Source organism: Trichechus manatus, unplaced genomic scaffold (assembly GCF_000243295.1).
Source record: "Trichechus manatus latirostris isolate Lorelei unplaced genomic scaffold, TriManLat1.0 scaffold00061, whole genome shotgun sequence".
NCBI lineage: Eukaryota > Metazoa > Chordata > Mammalia > Sirenia > Trichechidae > Trichechus > Trichechus manatus.
The window spans coordinates 1,031,752-1,054,340 of record NW_004443997.1 but is presented as its reverse complement, the minus strand read 5'-3'; the positions used below and the strand labels follow the sequence as shown (position 1 = coordinate 1,054,340).

General features: G+C 48.0%; 1 protein-coding gene across 1 annotated transcript; it reads left to right on the top strand.

The window, feature by feature from the left end:
* The first annotated feature begins 30 nt into the window (after positions 1-30).
* On the top strand, positions 31-22,368 carry SF3A1 (splicing factor 3a subunit 1). The gene is made up of 16 exons (XM_023733698.1): positions 31-215; positions 6,679-6,800; positions 10,688-10,895; positions 12,133-12,390; positions 14,289-14,363; positions 15,319-15,469; positions 15,813-16,006; positions 16,910-17,027; positions 17,125-17,310; positions 18,057-18,178; positions 18,282-18,536; positions 19,086-19,302; positions 19,751-19,905; positions 21,205-21,306; positions 21,418-21,489; positions 22,267-22,368. The coding sequence occupies exons 1-16, from the start codon at positions 153-155 to the stop codon at positions 22,366-22,368; spliced, it is 2,400 nt and encodes a 799-aa protein (XP_023589466.1). The 5' UTR covers positions 31-152.
* The last annotated feature ends 221 nt before the right edge of the window (positions 22,369-22,589 follow it).

Here is a 22,589-nt window from a genome sequence, read left to right as displayed (position 1 = left end):
AAGTGCGTCAGCCTAGCCTCGTTGAAGATGAGTCACTCGGCCGTCTCCGCCGCCATCTTGTGAGCTCGTCGTACCGTCTGTGCGGGAAGGTGTCTTGACGCAGCACTGCTAACCGAAACCGAGGCGGACTGGCAGCCCTGAGCGTCGCAGTCATGCCGGCCGGACCCGTGCAGGCGGTGCCTCCGCCGCCGCCCGTGGCCACCGAGCCCAAACAGGTACCGCGCCCCCGTACCTCGACCGGTAGACCCAGCCTAGGCCTGGGCCCTCCCCTCCCGGCGCGGGTGTTCCTCAAGCGTGCAGGAAGAAGCGGTCGCTTTGGAGGGACTGCAAGTCCCAGGAGGCAGCGCGCTTCCCGCGGCGCGCTGCTTTTTGGCAGCGAAGAGAACGCTGGAACAGTGGTTCTCAAAGTGTGGTCCGCGGACCAACAGCGTCAGTATCACCTAGGAGCTTGTTAGAATTGCAGAATATCCGACCCCAGCCCTTCTGAATAGGAACCTGCATTTTAACGTGCACCCAGGGTGATTCATATACACATAAAAGTTTGAGAAGCACTGATCCAGCTGCTCACCGACACCCCCGCCCCAGCCTTTGTCCAGTAATTCCTAATTTTCCAGTCCGTACGGCCGATCATTGGATGTTAAATCTCAACATCTACAAGACAGTGTGCCTGGCTCTGAAGGTACTACAATGAATGAGGCCCAGCCCTTGCTTTAGGGAGTTCACAGGCTAGTGGGAGAGACATATATGTGAATACTCAACAGTTATTTATTGTCTTTGTCATCATAAATTACACAGTTCCAGTCACCACTTGAAAAACTCTCAGTCAGCAGAGGGGGAAAATGCCCATAAATAATTGCAATGTGGTGGGTTATGCCCTACAATAGAAGTATGTAACAGGGACAAAAAAAATAGTCTAACCAGCATTGCTTTGATGGAGTAGAGGGGAGGTTAAGGTAGGTGAAGCCCAAGGAGTGAGAGATAAGTTGCTTTTAAAAGGATGAGTAAGAGTTTGGAGGAGAAATAGTATTTTTCATTCAGTATTTATTGAGCACATATTATCTACTGCTTTGGGTTCAGAATACAACAGGGAACATAACCAGGCACTGGGGAAAAATAAACAAGGTAACATCGGATAAGGTAATAAGTGCAAAGGCACTGAGGTAGGAAGCCGATGATGCCTCTGGTCGAGGTTAAATAGATAGTTGTGGTTGAAGCATAGGGTTGGGAGGGTGGTGGCAGGAAATACAATTCTGAGGATTTGAACTTGGTTTGTAGACAGTGAGAAAAGGAAGAGAAGCAGGATAGTGATAGGTTTTGTTTTTACTGTGTTGTTAGGTGCTGTCAAGTCTGTTTCGACCCGTAGTGACCCTGTGTGTAATAGAACAAAACATTGCCCGGACCTATGTCGTTCTCACAGTCGTTGCTGTGTTTGAGCCCATTGTTGCAGCCACTGTTTCAGTCCATCTCCTTGAGGGTCTTCCACTTTTTGGCTGACCCTCTACTTTACCAAGCATGATGTCCTCCAGGGATAACACGTCCAAGGTATGAAGTTTGTGAGATGAAGTCTCGCCATCCTCACTTCTAAGGAGCATTCTGGCTATACTTTTTCCGAGACATATTTGTTCGTTCCTCTGATAGTCCATGGTATATTCAGTGTTCTTTGCCAAAACCGTAATTCAAAGGCATCGATTCTTCTTGGGTCTTTCTTATTCATTGTCCAGCTTTCACATGCATATGAGGTGATTGAAAATACCATGGCTTGGGTCTGGCACACCTTAGTCCTGAAAGTCATATTTTTGCTTCTGAACATTTTAAAGAGGTCTTTTGCAGCAGATTTGCCCAGTGCAGTATGTCATTTCATTTCTTGATTGCTGCTTCCATGGGTGTTGACTGTGGATCCAAGTAAAATGAAATCCTTGACAACTTCAGTATTTTCTCCGTTTATCATGATGTTGCTTATTGGTCCAGTTGTGAGGATTTTTGTTTTCTTTACATTGAGGTACAATCCATACTGAAGGCTGTAGTCTTTGATGTTCATCAGTAAGTGCTTCAAGTTCTCTTCACTTTCAGCAAGCAAGGTTGTGTCATCTGCATATTGCAGGTTATTAATGAGTTTTCCTCCAATCCTGATGCCCTGCTCTTCATATAGTCCAGTTTCTCGGATTATTTGCTCAGCCTACAGATTGAATAAGTATGGTGAAATTATCCAACCCTGACGCCCAACTTTCCTGATTTTAAACCACGCTGTATCCCCTTCTACTCGAATGGCTGCCTCTTGGTCTATGTACAGGTTCCACATGAGCACAGTTAAGTGTTTGGAATTGCCATTCTTCGCAATGTTGTCCATAGTTGTTACGATCCGTACAGTCAAACACCTTTGCGTAGTTAGTAAAACAATAGGTAAACATCTTTCTGGTATTTGCTTTCAGCCAAGGTCCTTCTGACATTAGCAGTGATAGCCCTTGCTCCACATCCTCTTCTGATTCTGGCTTGAGTTTCTGGCAGTTTCCTGTTGACGTACTGCTGCAACTGTTTTTTGATTATCTTTAGCAAAATTTTACTTGTGTGGAATATTAATGATATTGTTCAATGATTTCTGCATTCTGTTGGATCACCTTTCTTTGGAATGGGCACAAATATGGATCTCTTCCAGTCTGTTGGACAGGAAGCTGTCTTCCAAATTTCTTGGCATAGACGAGTGAGCGCATCCAGCGTTGCGTTTGTTGAAACATCTCAGTTGGTATTCGTCAATTCCTGGAGCCTTGTTTTTCACCAGTGCCCTTAGTGCAGCCTGGACTTCTTCCTTCAGTAACGTCAGTTCTTGATCATATGCTACCTCCTGAAATGGTTGAACGTCGAGTAATTCTTTTTTGGTACGGTGACTCTGTGTACTCCTTCCATCTTTTGATGCTTCTTGCGTTGTTCAATATTTTGTCAGTAGAATCCTTTGGTATCGTAACTCAAAGCTTGAATTTTTTCTTCAGTTCTTCCAGCTTGAGAAAAGCCAAGTGTGTTTTTCCCTTTTGGTTTTCTAACTGCAGGTCTTTTCATGTTTCATTATAATGCTTGTTTTCTCAAGCCACCCTTTGATATCTTCTGTTCAGCTCTTTTACGTCATCTTTTTTCCTTTTGCTTTACCTGCTCTTTATGTTCAAGAGCAAGTTTCAGAGTCTCTTCTGACATCCATTTTGATCTTTTTCTTTCCTGTCTTTTTAATGATCTTATGCTTTCTTTTATATATGATATTCTTGATGTCATTCCACAGTTCGTCTGGTCTTTGGTCATTAGTGTTCGGTCCATTAAATCTATTCTTGAGATGGTCTCTAAATTCAGGTGGGATATACTGAAGGTCATACTTTGGCTCTCCTGGACTTGCTGTAATTTTCTTCAGCTTCAGCTTGAACTTGCATATGAGCAATTGAGATCTGTTCTGCAGTTGGCCCCTGGCCTTGTTCTGACTGATGATATTAAGCTTCTTCATCGTCTCTTTCCACAGATGTGGTTGATTTGATTCCTGTGTATTCCATCTGGTGAGGTCCACGTGTATAGTTGCCATTTATGTTGTTGAAAAAAGATATTTGCAATGAGTAAGTCATTGGTCTTGGAAAATTCTATCATGCGATCTACAGCGTAGTTTCTGTCACCAAAGCCGTATTTTCCAACCTCATTCCATCTTTGTTTCCAGTTTTTGCATTCCAATCACCAGTAATTACATTGCATCTTGATTGCATTTTTTATTAATTTCAGACTGCAGAAGTTGGTAAAAATCTTCAATTTCTTCATCTTTGGCATTAGTGGTTGGTGTGTAAATTTGAATGATAGTCATATTAACTGGTCTTCCTTGTAGGCATATGGATGTTATCTTATCACTGACAGAGTTGTGCTTCAGGATAGATCTTGAAATGTTCTTTTTAACAGTGAATGCCACGCCATTCCTCTTCAGTTTGTCATTGCCAGCATAGTAGACCATATGATTGTCTGATTCAGAATGGCCAATACCAGTCCATTTCAGCTCACTAATGCCTAGGATATCGGTCTTCAAGCATTCCATTTCATTTTTGATGACTTCCAATTTTCCTGGATTCATACTTCATGCATTTCATGTTCCAATTATTAATGGATGTTTGCAGCTGTTTCTTCTGATTTTGAGTCATGGCACATCAGCAAATGAAGGTCCTAAAAACTTTACTCCATACACATCATTAATATCGACTCTACTTTGAGGAGGCATCTCTTCCCCAGTCATATTTTGAGTGCCTTCCTACCTGAGGGGCTCATCTTCCAACACTATATCAGACAGTATTCCTCTGCTATTCATAAGTTTTTCACTGGCCAGTTTTTTCAGAAGTAGACCACCAGGTCCTTTTTCCTAGTCTATCTTAGTCTGGAAGCTCCGCTGAAATCTGTCCACCATGGGCGACTCTGCTGGTATTTCAAATACTGGTGGCATAGCTTCCAGCATAACAGCAACACACAAACCACCACTGTACAATAAACTGACAGACAAGTGGTGTGTTTTTACCATACTACATATTTACATTAACCAAAAAGGATACAAATGAAGAGACACATAGGGTGGGATCTGGGAGGGGTCCCAGTGCAGAACTTCCATGTGCTTAGGGACACTGACCCTCCAGAGATCAGATATGCTCCAACTAGGAAGCTCAGAGCTTTTGTCAGCTTCATCACATGGTCATGATAGGTTATATCATGTCTCCTGAGGCTAGTCAACATTGTGCCACCAGTTGGCCCTCTTGGTCTGGTCAGCCCCCATTCGTTCGTTTCAGATGTAGTCCTGCTCTCAGGAAGCCAGAACAAAGGCTAAATTGCTTTCTGCACCTTACAGAACCTTTTGCTGATATGGGAGAGATGACAGAAACAACAGATGTGAGTATAGGAATACTTCTAAATTTAATGGTGTGGACATCAGGTTTCTGTTCCAACATGTAAAGAACTTGGAAGTCATCACTCCCTTTAGGGACCTTTGCTCAGAGCATCTGCTTCGGGGTTGGCAGGAAAACCCACAGATGGTGTTTGAGAAATTCAGGTAGGCAGGCAGTGATGTGGACAATCAAAGGAGGGTTGGGGACCAGTCAGTTCATTCAGCATGCTGAAGGCCTGGTCTCGATTGTGGCAGGGGCTGGGGAAGAGGGGATGGTCAAGCTCTTGTCACAAAGTGGCTGATGGTGCAGGCTCTACAGCCAGAGTACTGTGTTGGAATCCTGGCTCTGCCATTTGGCCCAGTTAAGCTATCCATGCCTCAGTTGTGTCACGTAAAATGAGGGTAATAAGCGTACGTACCTCATGAGGGTGGTGGTTGGTGGCTGCAACAGTTAGTATGTTTAAAGTGCCTAGAAGACTATCTAGGGCATAGTATGTGCTTGATAAATGGTAGCCGTTATTATCATTAGTGATTGACTGGATGTAGAGGCTAAAGAACCAGGTGCGTGGTTGGTATTCGCAAGGAAAGGGGTTAGTATCCATGAGTCAGCTGGATCTAAGGCTTTGTGGCACGCAGGAGTGATCTGGGCTAGACACCAATTTGAGTGGGAAAGTGAAGGATGTGGTTACAAGTGTCTGAAGACAGTGTGAATACTTCAAAGAAAACCAAGAACAGAATTTTGAGGGTCTCCAATATTTAAAGGGCAGAAAGTGAAACAGGCCAGGAAGGAAACTTGGGATGGAATGATCAGAGAGCAAGAAGGAAAGAGATCTGAGGATGGCGCCTGGAGGTTGAGGAGGGGGGAGTTTTGTGGAGGAGCAGTGGATAAGCATTTGGCTGCTAACCAGAAGGTCAGCAGTTCGAATCCACCAGCCGCTCCTTGGAAACCCCAGGGCAGTTCTCCTACGCTATGAGGGTTGCTCTGAGTTGGAATCGACTCAATGGCAACAGGTTTGGTTTTTGGTTTTGGTCACCAGTTACAAGTCCAGATAACTTTGGTAGTTGACTGGACGCAGTTGGTTTTTTGACATTGGCAACAACATTTAAAATTAATGGAGACCAAATGGGAAGTGAGGAAGTGGGAACGGCAAGACTGAGAGAACTCAGGATGTTTAACCACCAGAGGAAGGGGAGGGAGAAGGCAGTAGTGGATAGGAATACCAGGGCCAGGGAGAAACTGTTTTTCTAAGATGGGATACTTGACCCTTTGTTTCCTAAAGAAGCTGGTGGGGAAATTGAAATACCGCCTAGTGGAACTTGTGGGACAATTAATATTGACTCCTCCAGTACAGTTCCACAAAGCATTTGAGCATTCAGTGGTGAGTGAGATGGTGGAATGGATGGATGCAGAGGGAAAGGACACTCATGGCAGAGGGAGCTGCCAGCAAGGCAGCAAGTTTCTTTATTCAGCAAACATTTACATACAGAGCCAAGTTCTGCATTAGGTGTGGGGATACAGACATGGTTTCTCCAAATGTGATCAGAGGCCCCCTGCATCTGGGGACCTTGGCCCTTGCTGAAAATGTAGGTTCTTGGTTCCTCTGAGACAGTCTAGTTGGGGTAGAGTCAGGGAGGCTGCTCTTTTGGAGCAGAGGGGCCTAACCTGAGGGAGTTCTGTGGAATTTTTCTGGGGAAAAAGCCTATGCTTTCAGCAATATCCTAATGGAGGTTAACAGTGGTGGTCCAGCCGCAAACCAGGAACTTCAAGACCTTATTTCATTTTCCTCTTTTCACAGCCAACAGAAGAAGAAACATCCTCAAAGGAAGATTCTACCCCTTCTAAGCCAGTGGTGGGGATTATTTACCCTCCTCCAGAGGTCAGGAACATTGTCGACAAGACTGCTAGCTTTGTGGCCAGGTAACACAGCTATTTCTGGGCGTGAGAGTCAGAGGTGGCTTTTAGTACTAAGAGCTCCTGTGTCAGCACAGGGGTAGCACCTGGGTTTTTAGAGGGGAGTTGTTGGCTTAGGCCTGTTAGCTCATTTAAGACCACAACACGGTGGTGAGGTAGGCAGTGGGCAAAGTGAGAGTCAAACCCAGCCCCAAAGTCACCAGGAGCCTGCACTTCCAAAACTGGGCTAAGGAAATGCCTGGAAAGCTGCTTTGTAAAGGACAATGTATCTGAGCTGCTGGTCTGAGGAAGAAAAAAAAAGAGTTGACCAAGGACCACATTCCATAATTCTAAAAGACCAATCTGCAAAATGGAATAAAATGCCACCTTAGGGTTGTTGTGAGGCAGGAGTTAGGCATTTCAGTTACATCATACGAGTGTTAGCTGCTGCTGTCTTCTCAGGTGGGATGGAAATCAGTCAAAGTTCCTGTCCCTCCCCATCATGCCTACACGTGTGCGCACACATGCACACACACTCTCTCTCTCCCCCCCTCCTCCCCCTCACTCTCTCTCCCCCTCCCTTCCCTGTCCCCGCCCTCAAATGGAATCTTCTTGATGGCCACTTGCAAACTCCAGAGGTCCACGTACCCCCTAGTTTAGGGGGTCCTTTGGTAGATGACAGACCACACCCAGCCTACAGATATTTTGTTTGTCTTCACAGTACTTTTTAAAAGCTCAAATTAGTTGTCACTTTTTAAAAATCAGAAGATTTCATGTAAAAATCTGGGTTTCTGGCTTGCATGGTGGCAGTAAGCTGGTGTTAAGCTAAACTGCTGCCCTCAGTCAGGACATCGGCTCTTCACTCCCCTGAGGCGGCATCCCCGTCACAGTACATCATTTAATAGTTGGCTCTTTCCTTTCCCAACTACCTGATGAGGTTAAATCTAGGAAGATGCTACTCTGGTTAATGTTTTTTACTGTATGAGGCTCCATGCAGACTCATCTGATCACATTCCAAGGGTTTTGGTTAACCTGGGTGTTTGGTTGAAAGCTATTCTGTGATTTGTTGAACATTGCGCCACATGAGATTTAGGCATCCTGCGTTGTGTTTAAGATAAATTTTTAATGGCCTCATATCTCTCAGGCTTCTTCTTTTTCTTTCCTGATATTTTAAAAATCATGAATTAGAAAAGGGTGTTGGGTAAGAATCACCCACGATCTCACTAGCACAGTAGTTCAGCTGTTTAGTTTTCACGTGTCATCTTTTTTTTTTTTTTTTTTTTAAGATTGTTGTAATAACTAGCAGAGATACTTTCATATCCTGCTTTTCACTTTGTGCTGTAAGCGGTTTTCTTTGTTGCTCCATGGTCTTCCTGATGCTGTGTTGTCTTCTGCTGAGAGGATGTGTTCGGCCTTCCTTGACTTGCCATCTCCCCTTATTTTCCATTTAGGTTGTTTCCAGCATTTTGCTTTAGCAACAAGACTGGGAAATCTCTGAGCATATTCTTTCCATTTTAGATCATTTCCTTAGGAGAAAATTCTGGGTAGCACATTACTGGCTCAAAGAGCATTTTTAAAGTTTTCTTAAACATTTTGCCAAATAGCTTTCCAATAATTCTGTGCCAGTCTCTGCTGCCACAGAAATAAGTCTATCTGTCCAGGTCCTTTAAAAATAAATACATGGCCCCACATCTGTAGATAGGTTTATAGCTACAATTATTGTCTATATCGCTTTTGTAAGCATTTCTGCAATCTGTGAACTTGCTTTATGCAGGGGTGGAAATGAAGGGAACGACCAGAGTCTCACTCTGGGGTAAAGCAAGCATGCAGGGACCCTCTGCCTCACTTCTTCTGGGTTCACAGGCATTAGAAATCACGAACAACTGAGTGTGGTTGTGAAAGGATTTTTTCTTTTTTTCCTCTCTCTAGGTTAGGTCTTCCCTTCCTTGAATTTTCCTGTCAAGAAACTGAAGTGGAAATTACCCCTAAAAAGTCCCACCAGCTGGGTTGAGTCAGAATCATGTCTTTCTGCTAAATGTACTCTTCATGTCAGAGTATATAGTTCTAAAATTAACATTAAACAACTTTAAAGCGGCAGAACAGCTTGGAATGAACATGCCTGCCTTCTGATTGTTTTATTCTTCAGATTGTTGCCAGATGTGGTGAGGCTGTGACTTAGGAGGGAGTGATGTAGGAGACAACCAGAGCCCCCTTTTCTATCAACCCTTCGCCCTTCCTGGGAAGTTCCTGGGTATAGTGGCCTAGTTTAATGATATTTAACTGCATTCCTTATGTGTGTTTTGCCGTATTTAAGGAGAGAGGGGAAACACTTCTTCCCAAGGCATGAGGTTCCAGTTGGACTAATTCCCTGTGAAGTTGAGACCTCAGGGTGTTAAGTCACACCACAGAGTGTGATCGGAACCTGCTGAGTAACCAGCCTGGGTGTTGACCACCGCGAGGGCACAGATTGCTGTGGCGGCTAATCTGGGCACATCGTATTCTACTGTCTCACTGACTGCCAGGGCCAGGGTGTGAAAGTCTGAAGAGAGTGGGGTGCCCTGACTGGCTGCAGCCCTTGGAGCTGTGCAGCGGTGTGTTTGGGGTGAGACTGACCAGAGGCATGATGGGAGCCCCACAGACATCTTTCAATACATAAATCATCCCAAATATTTGGGAACAACCCCTTCTAGCCTTCATAGGAGGAACAGCCCCTTGTGTTTGCAGGCCACTGTATAATTCAAAAAGACTTTGGCATCCCCTTAACAAATTCAGTCTTAATAATACTTCAAGGTAGAGCGGGCAGGTGGTGTTAGCCACGTTTTATACCTGGGGAAATTGAGGCAAACAAAAGTTCAGTAGCTTGCCTTGGGTCACGCAATGAGTCGGTAGTGAACCTGAAACTTGAACGTGTCCATATGTTGTGTCTGTAAGACAGTGCTCTTTCTGACTAACACCAGTGGAGCTCTTTAAAAATCAGGGTTCCCTACACCTTGCTATGAATTGGAACCAACTCTATGGCACCTAACAACAACAGCACACCTCACGCAAGGGATGGTTTTTCGTTATCCTAAGGCTCTGAAGGCATGCGTGGCTGTGTGGTGGACCTGGGGATGCATCTCTGGAACTGTCCCAAGAACCAGTTTTACCACTTCCCTGTCATCTGAGTGTGTCTTACACAGGGAGACCTGGTGGCAGCAGCACAGATCTGGGCCCTTGGAGAGCAGTGTTTCCTGTGTTGGCCTCGCCAGTAGGAAATTAGGTGATTTTAGGCAGCAGTTGGACAAAGCATTAAATCAAGTAGTCTGAATTTTCATGTTTTTTCCAATCTTTCTCATTACCCAGAGGACAAAGTCTCAGTTGGTGCTAGTATGTCCTTAACACTTCTTCAGCACTTGTTAATCCCCCTTTTTGATAAGAGAACTGGCCTCAGTCTTAGCTAACTTCTAGCTAAAAGTTGCCAGCATTTCATTTTATTTGATTTTATGACTACCTTTGGTTAGTAAAGTGATACTGATTTTTACATGAAGAAGTAATATAAACCTACCTTTTTAAATACATTTTTTAAAGTAAAAATTGTAAAAATACACATAACCCAACGTTTACCAATTCAGTTTAAAAAAAAATTTTTACTAAAAGAAAAAGCAGTAGTCCAGATGGTTTTGGTAATGGCAAAACTGGCAGAGGAGGTGTAGGAATGACTGAAGTCGGGGCGGTCCTGTGATCAAGGAGCCTTGCTCCAGGCCGAATGAGGCAGATGGTATTGACCACGGATGCCAGGGGGCGCAAGGAGGTCCTCTGCTCTCCTGAGGGGCAGTCTCATTTTGAGCAGTGGTAGCATCAAGAGGGTTCATGGGGAGTGTTCAGGATCTAAGCAGTCTGAATGTTATGGTGTAATTCTTTCTTTCTCCTTCCAGAAATGGACCTGAATTTGAAGCTAGGATACGACAAAATGAGATCAACAACCCCAAGTTCAACTTTCTGAACCCCAATGACCCTTATCATGCATACTACCGCCACAAGGTCAGCGAGTTCAAGGAGGGGAAGGCTCAGGAGCCCTCAGCTGCCATTCCCAAGGTCATGCAGCAGCAGCAGCAAGCCACCCAGCAGCAGCTGCCCCAAAAGGTTGGAGCCCAGTCCCTCCCCTCACTGCTCCAGGGCCAAGAGGGAGGCGAGGACAGGGAGGGGGAGGGCTATTAACTCTGCTGTCCACACCTCACAACCACCCAGGGAGAGAAGGAGGGTTGTTATCTCCATCTTCCAGAGGTAGAAACTGGGGCTCAGAAAGCTAAGTACTGATGGTAGCTGGTGTTTACTGAGCTTGTCAAGCCCTGAGCTCAGTGCTTCAGGAGCTTGTCTTATTGACTCCTCACAGCAGCTAAAGAGGACGCCGGCAGAGTACCAATTTACAAATGAGAAATCTGAGGCTCAGGGCAAGTGGGATTTCCCTAAGGCGACAGAGTTGGGACTCTAAAGTCCACACTCTTAGCCCCTACTCTCTGCCTTGACCATGGTGTGAGGACAGTACTGTGATGTGTGAAGGACCTGCCTGCCTGTGCTGAAGGACGTAGTGTGGCCTGTGGGCCCCTCTGTGCACTGTCCCTTCCCTTCTGTCTCTCCCATCAGGGCCTCTATGTCTGACTCACCCTAATACCACGTTCTCTGCGCAGTGCTTAGGAAGATTGAGACTCAGCACTAGGGACTATTGGTGGGAATGACAGAAGGGCTGGCACCTTGTGCAGAACTGGACTGGTCCCTTTGCCCCACTTGTGAACCGCGGTGGAAAAGGCAGCACCTCATTTTGCAGTGAGAAGGAAAGGTGGGTGGTTGAAGTCAGATTCTGAGACCTTTGCATTAGTTCACTGCAGCTAGGGTTGCTACGAGTCGCAATCGACTTAGCGGCAGTGGGTTTTTTGGTAGGGCCTCGAGCTATCTCACTTTTCTCATCTATAAAATGGATTCTGTCTACCTCGTGTGGTTCACGTGGAGGTGAGATGAATGTGAAAGTCCTTTTTACAGTGGGGTCCTCGGCATGCATGGAAGGGCTTGCTGCATCCTTAATAAACCGTATTGCTGTCAGCTCTTTTCTTGCCCAGTTATGGCCCTCAGTTTCAGGGCAGGAGCAGAAATAGAGGGGCTCAGGTCTCATTCAAGGCTATTCAGGGAATTTAGGCTACAGTTGGCTGAGAAATCAGTGCTCGTATGAGTTAGGATTTTCTCACACCAAGTGCCGGTGGTATGAATGTGATTAATGGAAGCACAGAGGTCAGCACCACCCTGCTGGATGGTGCATTCCCACCCTGCTCTTCCGGGATCCAGCTCACCCCTGCATCTCTTTCCTCACCCTCCCTCTGTTTCTTAGGTCCAAGCCCAGGTGATCCAAGAGACCATTGTGCCCAAAGAGCCCCCTCCTGAGTTTGAGTTCATCGCGGATCCCCCTTCCATCTCAGCCTTCGACCTGGATGTGGTGAAACTAACGGCTCAGTTTGTGGCCCGGAATGGGCGCCAGTTTCTGACGCAGCTGATGCAAAAAGAACAGCGCAACTACCAGTTTGACTTTCTTCGCCCACAACACAGTCTCTTTAACTATTTTACAAAGCTGGTGGAGCAGTATACCAAGGTGCCTGGGCAGGGTGGGCAGGGGGTGCTGGGCCTAGGGGAGAAGGCACCTAGCTATAAGTGCTCTGTCCACTCGTTTATGAGGGTACTACTTCTCTGTGGTGCCTCTGGGCAAATGTTAGAAATTCACATTTAGTGTAAGTCTTGGTTTCTATTTAGTTCCTCTTTTTTAAAGGCAATACAGACTGCTTGTTTCTAAAGAGAAATGAGATGCTTGATTAATAACTACCGTTTAGTGAGTGCCCACCATGTGACAGGGCCAAGTGGTGCTGACTGCTTTTAAGTACATTGAAATTTTCAGCATCTTAGCATGGGGCTCAAGAAGAAGCAAGCCCTTAATAAATCTTCACAAGAACTCATGAGTTTTTTCTCCATAAGTATTGGAAAACATTTTAACATAATAGAGGTACATACAGCAAATGTTTATTGAGTACTTATGTATTCAGCATCTTCTCGATACGTATAACCTGTGAGGTAGCCGCTATTAGACTCACTGCAGAAGAGGCAGCTAAAGCACAGAGAAGTTAAATAGCTTGGCCAGGGTCACTCAGCTAGGAAGTCATAGAGCTGGGACTTGAGCTCTGGCATTTTTACTCCAGACCCTAAGATCTTAATCCATGCTACGTGGCTACAGTCAGCAATCAATGGACAAGGCAATCTGGTACTTAAAATAGTCAAATGGCTAGTTTATTGTAAAGTACACACTAGTGCACATTTGCCCGTGGCAGTTTTTCTTAGGAGACACTAGTGGAGGTTGTTTTCCTTCCCTTTTCAGTACGATAGTCTACCCATCTGTTCTTGATGCCTAGAAACAACATGTTAAAAAAGATGTACGCGAAGGACTCATAATGACTTTCTCTGACTTGACTTAATTCTCACCCTTACTGTATACCCGTAAAGAATTGTAAAAATGAGCGTGCTTAGAAAACAACCAAACCCAGATGCTAGTAGAGTAGCTAAAATAACAGTTTTTGAAGGCCCAAAGCAGTTATTATAAGTATACAATATCAATTTTAAGTGAACCCTTGGGTTAATTTCTCCCAGTGGACTGTTTCCAGGATTACAAGTCCCCAGCTCCCTTTTTTAGTCTGTTACTTTCCTGTTTGTCCCTCAGAACTTGGGTATTAACATTAGTACTTTAACTTCAGGATGCTGGTGTCTGTCTCTCGCCATGGGAAGCTCTAGGAGCAGATACTCTTCGGGGTAGAGGTACAAGGAGGACCAGAGAGGAGGGCTGAGCCACTTTCACCCACCACTGGTGGTAGATACTGTTGGGGCATTTGGAATAACTGGCTGTTTACAACAAAGCCAGTGTTGGTTCTCTCATTCCAGGTGCTGGAGATAGCAATAGTGAAGAAAAGACAGAGAAATCCATCTTCACAGAGTTTTTAGGCTAGTTGGGAGGAAACAAACAAGGATAATGTCAGTGTATGTCAGATGGTGATCAATATTATGGAAAAAAGAAAACAGGATGGAAATATAGGGAGGTGTGGGTCAGGTGGGCTGTAGTCTTAAGGAGTCAGGAGAGGCCTGAGTAGCATGTGCAAAAGAGTAGCATGTCAGTAGTTGTGAAAGCAGCCATCACATCCTGACTGCTGAGTAATCTGGCGGTTTTGCATACTTTCTTGCTAATCCTTGCAACAGCCTTTTAAATTGATGGTGTCAACTTTAAGCACTAATGTCACCATGCTGTAGAAAGAAACCAAGTTACAGAGGTTAAGTAACTTGCCCAAAGTCACACAACCAAGTGGAGCTGGGATTGGGACCCAGAATCCTGTGTTCTTCCCTTCTCCTGTGTCTTACCACAGGCCCAGTAAGGTGTTCTCTTTGTTCTTTGTCCCATGTTGTGTCAGGAGGTGATGCTATATTGACAGCAGCTTTAACTCTTCTGTGTTTCAGATCTTGATTCCACCAAAAGGCTTACTTGCAAAGCTCAAGAAAGAAGCTGAAAATCCCCGAGAAGTTTTGGATCAGGTAAACCAAGTAGGATTTTTTGCAGCCAGTTACGGATGGTGAAAGCTGTACTGTTTGGGTTCTGTTTTGTGTTTGGAAACGGTATCTTGTTACGTTCTGGCCTCAGTAGAGGTGGGAAGAAAGGCCTTGTGGCTACAAAGGCCAAAGGAGCCTATGCTTCCCAGACTTAACGCTGCTTTCTGCTTTGCTCTCAGCTTTAACAGGACTCCCTGTTGTCTACTGTAGCTAGAGAGCCAGTGCCTGAGCAGTTCCTAGGGTGATAGATTCTTTTTGAAGCTCCCCCCCAGGTTTTCAGAGAAGAGAAGACATATGGGTGCTAGCTCTTTTTGTTTTGTTGGCTGCATGAAGACTTGTTTTGAGGCCCTGAGACTGCTGTTTCTCTTGTGGGTACTTGGTTGTCATGCAGACTTCCTGGACGGTTTTGCTGCTCTCTGAGCACAGGGCCTCTTGCCAACTCAAGCAGAACACTTTGAGGTTATAATAAACGGCCGCCCTTGGGCCCAGATGGGGCTTCTGTAGCATTTAGAGTTTTCATCCTATCCAAACTCTGGGCCTGGCTGAAACCAAAACCCAGACCCATTGTTGTCGAGTTGATTCCGACTCTTAGCGACCCTATAGGACAGAGTAGAACTGCTCCATAGAGTTTCCAAGGCTATAAACCTTTAGAGAAGCAGACTGCTGCACATTTCTCCCGTTGAGGAGCTGGTAAGTTCAAACTGTCAACCTTTTGGTTCACAGCTGAGTGCTTTAACTACTGTGCCATCAGGGTTCCCTAGGCCTGACCGAAGTCAGGTGCAAATAATAAATTTTGCTTCAGAAAGTTCCCGTTATGGACAGAGCTACCTCCTGTGCTGATGGAGCGGCCAGCTTGGGTGAAAGCACTGGAAGTGACTGCTTCATTGGCAGGAGAGCCTGGTCCAGCTCAGTATCGTGCTGTTTCCCATCCCTCCTGCAGGTGTGCTACCGAGTGGAGTGGGCCAAGTTCCAGGAGCGTGAGAGGAAGAAAGAGGAGGAGGAGAAGGAGAAGGAGCGAGTAGCCTATGCTCAGATTGACTGGCATGATTTTGTGGTGGTGGAAACAGTGGACTTCCAGCCCAATGAGCAAGGTAGGTCTGCGAGGAGAGTGACTCTTAAGTGGTGAGCCAGCGCTCTGAGCCATCCTGGGAGACCTCACACAGCTCGCTGTTTCCAGGGAACAGCAAATCTCAGCAGGCTTTATCCATGTGTTCATCTGTACTCCCCGAAGATTCAATTCTACCACTTTGTCAAAAATTAAATCCAGTTCAACAAATATTTCTATGCCAGACCCTGGGTGGGCCGCAGGAAGTGGAAATAAATGAGACACAGCTCTAGCTCTCAGACAGCTTGCAGTCAAGAGGGTAATAAAGGGGCCTTTGGCAAGGAGTATCTGTGGAGGGATCCCTTTGACTCTGCTTCACCTTCTGCCAGGGAACTTTCCTCCTCCCACCACTCCTGAGGAGCTGGGGGCCCGAATCCTCATTCAGGAGCGCTATGAGAAGTTTGGGGAGAGTGAGGAGGTCGAGATGGAGGTTGAGTCTGATGAGGAGGACGAGAAACAGGAGAAGGCAGAGGAGCCTCCTTCCCAGCTTGACCAGGACACCCAAGTGCAGGACATGGATGAGGTACACGCCTGGGTGGGCCTGCAGGATGACCTTTTTCCCCGGAGCCCAAGGAGATTGGGGTGCTGTCCACATAATCCGCACTCCAGCTCCCCCTGAGCCTTGAAGGGAGGTGTGGGCCCTCAACAAGAATGAGCTGGTTGTGCAGCCACCCAAGCCGAGGCAGCACAGAGCGACTTCCAGCTCAGGCAACAAAGTCATTGACAGGCAAGGCTCTAATAGCTCTGCCGGCACTGCTGTCCTGTGGCCTCCCCCATAGCGCAGAGGTCTTGTTCCCCGCTTCCCCCCTAGGTGCCTCCGTACCAGCCTTCAGTCAGCACCCTCTTCATCACCCTATGCTTTCCCAGCATTTTGAACACTTAGCTTAGGCCCAGCGATTCCCAGAGCTTTTCTAAACGTAGCCTACGCTTCCTTCGGCCACCCCACTCCCTTCTCGCTGGGCCTTCCGAGTAGGCATTGGCATAGAATTTCCAGGGTCAAGCTGCCGTCCTCCCCTTGGAAAGAATCTATGTGCAGCCTGAGAAGAAAAGGCCCCTGTGTCTGTGGGAATTGACTTTTTCTCTCCCTCCCAGCATTGCTCTGTGTGAGAGCAGTTACCACGAGTGCCTACTCACGCCTGCACCCCTCCCCAGCATGTTAACTGCCCTTGGCCTCTGGGGACTGCCTGGTGCCGGCTGCTGGAAATGCCTGGGAGGAATGTTGGCACCACGGGCCCCAGTGCTCCCATTCATGCTGTGAGGAAACAGCTTGGCCTCCTGCCACTTGGCCTTGGCTGCTCCTGAACGCACACGGACACTGGCTGGTAGGGGCCACGGCTCCTTGCCGCCCTAAGAGCCGCCAAGGATCAGCTGCAGGGAGGTGGCTTCTTGTTCCCTCTCTGAGTCCTGTCACCACTTTTTTTTTCAGGGTTCAGATGATGAAGAAGAAGGGCAGAAAGTGCCCCCACCCCCAGAAACACCTATGCCTCCACCTCTGCCCCCTACTCCAGACCAAGTCATTGTCCGCAAGGACTATGATCCCAAAGGTAGGGCTCGCTTTCTAGCCCTTGGACTGCCTGGAAAGTTCTGCCTGCCTGGAAAGTCACGTGCTCCTCAGACCTGTCCATTCTCTGTTTCCGTCAGCTTCCAAGCCGCTGCCTCCAGCTCCTGCTCCAGATGAGTATCTTGTGTCCCCCATCACGGGGGAGAAGATCCCTGCCAGCAAAATGCAGGAGCACATGCGCATTGGGCTTCTCGACCCCCGCTGGCTGGAGCAGCGCGATCGCTCCATCCGAGAGAAGCAGAGCGATGATGAGGTGTATGCGCCAGGTAAGGTGGGGCTCAGGTCCTGGGATTTCCTGACCCTGATCCACACCCCTTCTCTGACTCAGCCCTCACTCACCCTGGCCCATGGGAATCTCAAAACCACAGTCATCTTGCTGTAAGCAAACAGAAAGCAACAGTTGAGGTCAACAGAAACTTTTGAGAATAGGTTTGGCCTTTGGTGCGCCAAAGAGCTCATCTTTTTTCCAGAAGGGTTCTCCATAGGAGTCTTCCAAAGGCTGACACCTGATGTAGATGCCACGTGCCCACTGACATCTCAGAAAAAGGTCCGGCTAGCCTGGAGGGGTGCTCATTCCTGGGGCTGTTAGAATGAGGGGACTGATGGCTGCATTGCCCTGTGCTTCTTGGCTCAGCTGCATTTGAAATGTAACAGGGTGGTCCAGTTACTGTTGTGTGAAGAGCAGCACAACAGGGAGGAAACTGTCCCCAAAGGCAGGACACCAGGATTTTAATCCTGACTCTGCCACTTGCCACTCTTGTGACCTTGTCCTCTCAGTTGCCCTCTCTGACCCACTGTCCGTTTATAAGTCAGAGGGGTTGAACAAGCACTGGTTGCCTGTTGGAAATCTCTTCCCAGGCTCAAGGGACAAGAGTGCTGTGTTAGGACCCAGAGCCAGTCTTGTCCCATGGAACCAGCCTCCACCCTGCACTCCAGGAAAGTTGCTGCCTTGTTAGAAGGGTACCTAGTTTAGTCCCTTTATATCTCCTGCCTCTGTTCTGTGACTGTACAGGCCTGGATATCGAGAGCAGCTTAAAACAGTTGGCTGAGCGGCGTACCGATATCTTCGGTGTGGAGGAAACAGCCATTGGTAAGAAGATCGGCGAGGAGGAGATCCAAAAGCCAGAGGAAAAGGTGCCACAAAAATGGATCCTAATGCCTTCCTTGCCATCCATCTCCCACACTTAGGCTCAGTTCCAGGAGTCCTGACAAGCTGTGGTTTTGCTTTCCCTTACAGGTGACCTGGGATGGCCACTCAGGCAGCATGGCCCGGACCCAGCAGGCTGCCCAGGCCAATATCACCCTCCAAGAGCAGATTGAAGCCATCCACAAGGCCAAGGGCCTGGTGCCGGAAGATGACACCAAAGAGAAGATTGGCCCCAGCAAGCCCAATGAAATGCCTCAGCAGCCACCACCTCCATCCTCAGCCACCAACATCCCCAGCTCAGCCCCACCGATCACCTCGGTGCCCCGACCACCCACAGTAAGCCAGAAGCTACCTGGTTACTTATCTTTTAGCAATTAGTTCTTGGGGTTAGAGGCTGTTGGCTGAGACGGACAGCTGCCCTGGGGTGGGTCCTGAGTGCTAAGTGGGTAAAGTTGAGAAAGAAGGAAGCCTTTAATGGAAGTGGGAACCTCTAGCGTGATCTACCATCTGTGTAGGAGAGTTGGAGCAGGGAGGGAGCAAGTGACAAATGTATGAAGTGGGTTTGAGGTAGAGAAGGACTGCAGGGCTTAACTGGTCTTGGTGACTTTTGGCCCATCTCCAGGAAGCTCATTCGAGGTCATCCTCTTTAGTGGCTCTCTCAGTGTCTGCCACAAGCAGCTGGTTGACTCTGACCCACCAAGTTCCAACTGGAGAGTGTCATCCTGGCCTCTCAGCAGTGTCAGGCCACTGGGTTGTAAGGCTGCAATCTCTCAGCTGCAGGAGGGCTGTGTTGGAGCTGTCCAGGTCCCATCCTCGGAGGCTGCAGGTGGCCAGTTGCCAGCTGTGTGTGCCTTAGACTTCAGCTTTGCCTTTCTGTGACCTGTGGATTCCCCTCCCCGACAGATGCCGCCTCCTGTCCGCACCACAGTGGTGTCCGCAGTGCCCGTCATGCCCCGGCCCCCTATGGCATCCGTGGTCCGCTTGCCTCCAGGGTCAGTGATCGCCCCAATGCCACCTATCATCCACGCGCCCAGGATCAACGTGGTGCCCATGCCTCCTTCGGCTCCCCCTATCATGGCGCCCCGCCCACCCCCCATGATTGTGCCAACAGGTCAGTGTCTCTTGCATTCCTTTCCAGTCCATTGGGTCAGGGACTACAGACCAAGAACTGTCAGCAGAAGAGTCGCTGATGGTAGTGTCAGCTGTTCCAGCTGGGGGCCCAGCCCAGAGTAGAGCTGTGGCTTTCCCCACATGAAGCTCCCCAAGTCGGTAGCTGGAACAGATCAGAGACTGCCCTGAAGTAGCTGGTATTTGTGTACCCAGAGAGAGCCAGAGGGGTCAAGCACCTGCTGCGTCTATCAGTCTGGCCCTTTTTCCAATCCTTGGGGCAGCTTCCCAAGTCCCCCAGTTCGGAAATCTGCTGACTGCCAAACTTCACGAGGAATGTCATTTCATACCTCCGACTGAGAGGAAATGCAATCCCTCTCTTACTTCTTTACCACCCTGAGTCCTGGACCCCTCGCCCCCACTCATGGCACTGCTTATTCCTGTTCTTGCAGCCTTCGTGCCTGCTCCACCTGTGGCACCCGTCCCAGCTCCGGCCCCAATGCCCCCTGTCCACCCTCCACCTCCCATGGAGGATGAGCCTACCTCTAAGAAACTGAAGACGGAAGATAGCCTTATGCCCGAGGAGGAGTTCCTGCGCAGAAACAAGGTGTGTGGTTCAGAAGTGCTGCCATGGGCCTGGAGTGTCTAGCCGGAGGTCTAGTCCTGCCCTGATCATAAACACCCCCGAGCCAGCCCTTTTCTACTCGCACAGTTGCTGCTTCTCCTGGGACCTAGGCTAGCCTTTGGAGGCTTCTGAGGGCTTCTGAGTAAATACTAAATATGGAGTCAACACTCAGAGGCACCGCTAGTGTGAATTATTATAGAGGCCGGCAGGAGACCCAGCTCCATGGGCAGCAGGACTGCCGTGTAGAAGGGGCCCTGGAAACCTGGAGGGAATCCTGGGCGCAGTTCTTAGTTTCTGAGTGACTCTGGAGTTAACACGGAATTCCATAAATAGAATTAATTTTTCTAAGGCCCACAGCCTAAATAAACAAGGTGACCTTCCTTCCCAGTTCCAGCCCTTGGAGGGCTGCCTGTGGTGGTGGGGTCCTGTTGGGATGCTAGAACCTTAGCACTGCTGGTCCTTAGGGAAGCTGTTCGGTGCCATTGGGCAGGGGCAGAAACAGTTTCAGCTCTCCTCCTTCTCCATGGATTTGGCTAAATCTTCGTTGCTTTTTTTTTTTCTTTAATAATAGCTCCCATTTCTTAAGCACTTAATGCCAGGACAGTGCTAAACATTTAATGGTATTTTTCTGTTTAATGCTCACAGCAGTACTACCATGTAGTAGTTGGGATCAACCCTGTTTTACAGACAATGGTTTTGAGACTCAGAGAGATCTAGCTAGCAGGGAAACTGAGTTTGGAACCCAGGTCGTCTGACATCACATTTTATACTCTTATCCCCTGTGGTGCTTCTTGAGATTTGCAGAACATTTTCCCATAACTTCCTCATTTCAGCTCCATACTCATCAGGAGGCAGGGCAGAGAAACTGAGATCTTGAAATGGGGGAGCATCTTGTTCAGTGTCACAAATGGCTTCAGTAGTCAATCAGGGACCAGAATCCAGCCCTGCTGGACAAATGACATTATCTAGACAGGCCCAAGGGTCCAAAAAAGGAAACAAACCCACTGCTGTCGAGTTGATTCTGACTCATAGGAACCCTATAGGACAGAGTAGAACTGCCCCATAGGGTTTCCAAGGTTGTAAACCTTTACAGAAGCAGGGTGCCACATCTTTCTCCTGCAGAGCAGCTGATAGGTTCAAACCGCTGACCTTTCAGTTAGCAGCCAAGCACTTTAACCACCGCGCCACCAGGGCTCCTGGTCCAGGGATAGTATAGCATAATTCCATCATTCCTGATTGGCTCAGTCTTCGCAGGTGTAATGGCCACCTCCTGTTTTGCAGGGTCCGGTGTCCATCAAAGTCCAGGTGCCCAATATGCAGGATAAGACGGAATGGAAATTGAACGGGCAGGTGCTGGTCTTCACCCTACCACTCACAGACCAGGTAGGATTGCTGCCCCCACCTAGCTTCAGGTGCATGGGAACTAAGAGGGCAGAGAGCTGCTTCTCCAGCTGGCCCTAGCAAGGGGGGATAAACATCTTTTCGGTCTCATAGGTCTCTGTCATCAAGGTGAAAATTCATGAAGCTACAGGCATGCCTGCAGGGAAACAGAAGCTGCAATATGAGGTGAGTCAGGGTGTCTATGGTCCTGCCGCTTGGGTGCCAGTACCTCTGGTGTCCCAGAAGCTCAATCCCCCATGGAAACACAAATGGGGAGACATCTGGGTTTGGCCATGCAAGTCCATCTTAGAAGTGATGGTGCTGGCTGGGAGTGCTGGGGCGTGTTAGCCTGACAGGGTGAGGCTTTGGCAGGGCCTCACTACAGTCTTACGTGGGGTCTAGAAAACCCTCTGTCCCAACAACAGGTGGAGATCTGGGGCTAAGAATTGGGAGTGCTCTGGCCCACTGTTACGCTCTCCCCCCACCACCACAGCCAGTGTGTGCTCAGGCAGTCTTGCTTGGTGAATGGTCATGGACGTGATGATCCAGCTCCGCCTGATGCCTGAGGTCACGCTGGGGTGCTGTGTGCTCCCTCTTTGGACTTTTGACTAATCCTCACCACTCTGGGTCTCAGTTTCTTACTCTATAAAGCGAGGGTGTCAGACTAAGTGATCTCAAACGTCCTATGGTTTGAGGGTCAAGACTCCATGGGGTTAGTCAGGGCAAGCTTCTTGGGGAGTTGAGCTTTGAGCCAAATGGGGACAAAGGTGAAGAGCATGGATTAGTAGGAAGGAAGGAGAAAGCATTCTGGGCAGAACCAGGGGACTCTGATCCTCTCCGCTCCAGCCTCTGTGTTCTCTAAGTCCAGAGTGTAAGTCCAGGATGTTGGGAGTTCTGAGGCAGCTGGGCAGTGTGCTCAAGACTGGGTTGCCTAGCACTTAAGGCATGCCGTCTGTCTTCCAGGGCATCTTCATCAAGGATTCCAACTCGCTGGCGTACTATAACATGGCTAATGGTGCCATCATCCACCTGGCCCTCAAGGAGAGAGGCGGGAGGAAGAAGTAGAAGAGAGCAACCTGCTGTCAGGTCCCAGCCACTACCATTGACCTCTCCTGTCCCCCACCCCCCTGCCCCAAACCCAAGAGGCCTTCCTGGGACCTTGGGCCCTGCCTGCACATTTGTTTTCTTTTACTCTTGTGGAAGTTCAGATTGATTCTACAGATTTCATTCTCTCCACCACTTCCTCAATGGGAAGTATAGCAGGACTTTCTAAATCACTCTCCTTC

Coding starts and splice junctions, on each gene's coding strand:
- SF3A1 (XM_023733698.1), top strand. CDS start 153: ATGCCGGCCGGACCCGTGCAGGCGGTGCCTCCGCCGCCGCCCGTGGCC. Junction 15,470..15,812: donor CTTCCAGCCCAATGAGCAAG/GTAGGTCTGCGA, acceptor ACCTTCTGCCAG/GGAACTTTCCTCCTCCCACC. Junction 21,307..21,417: donor CCCTACCACTCACAGACCAG/GTAGGATTGCTG, acceptor TCGGTCTCATAG/GTCTCTGTCATCAAGGTGAA.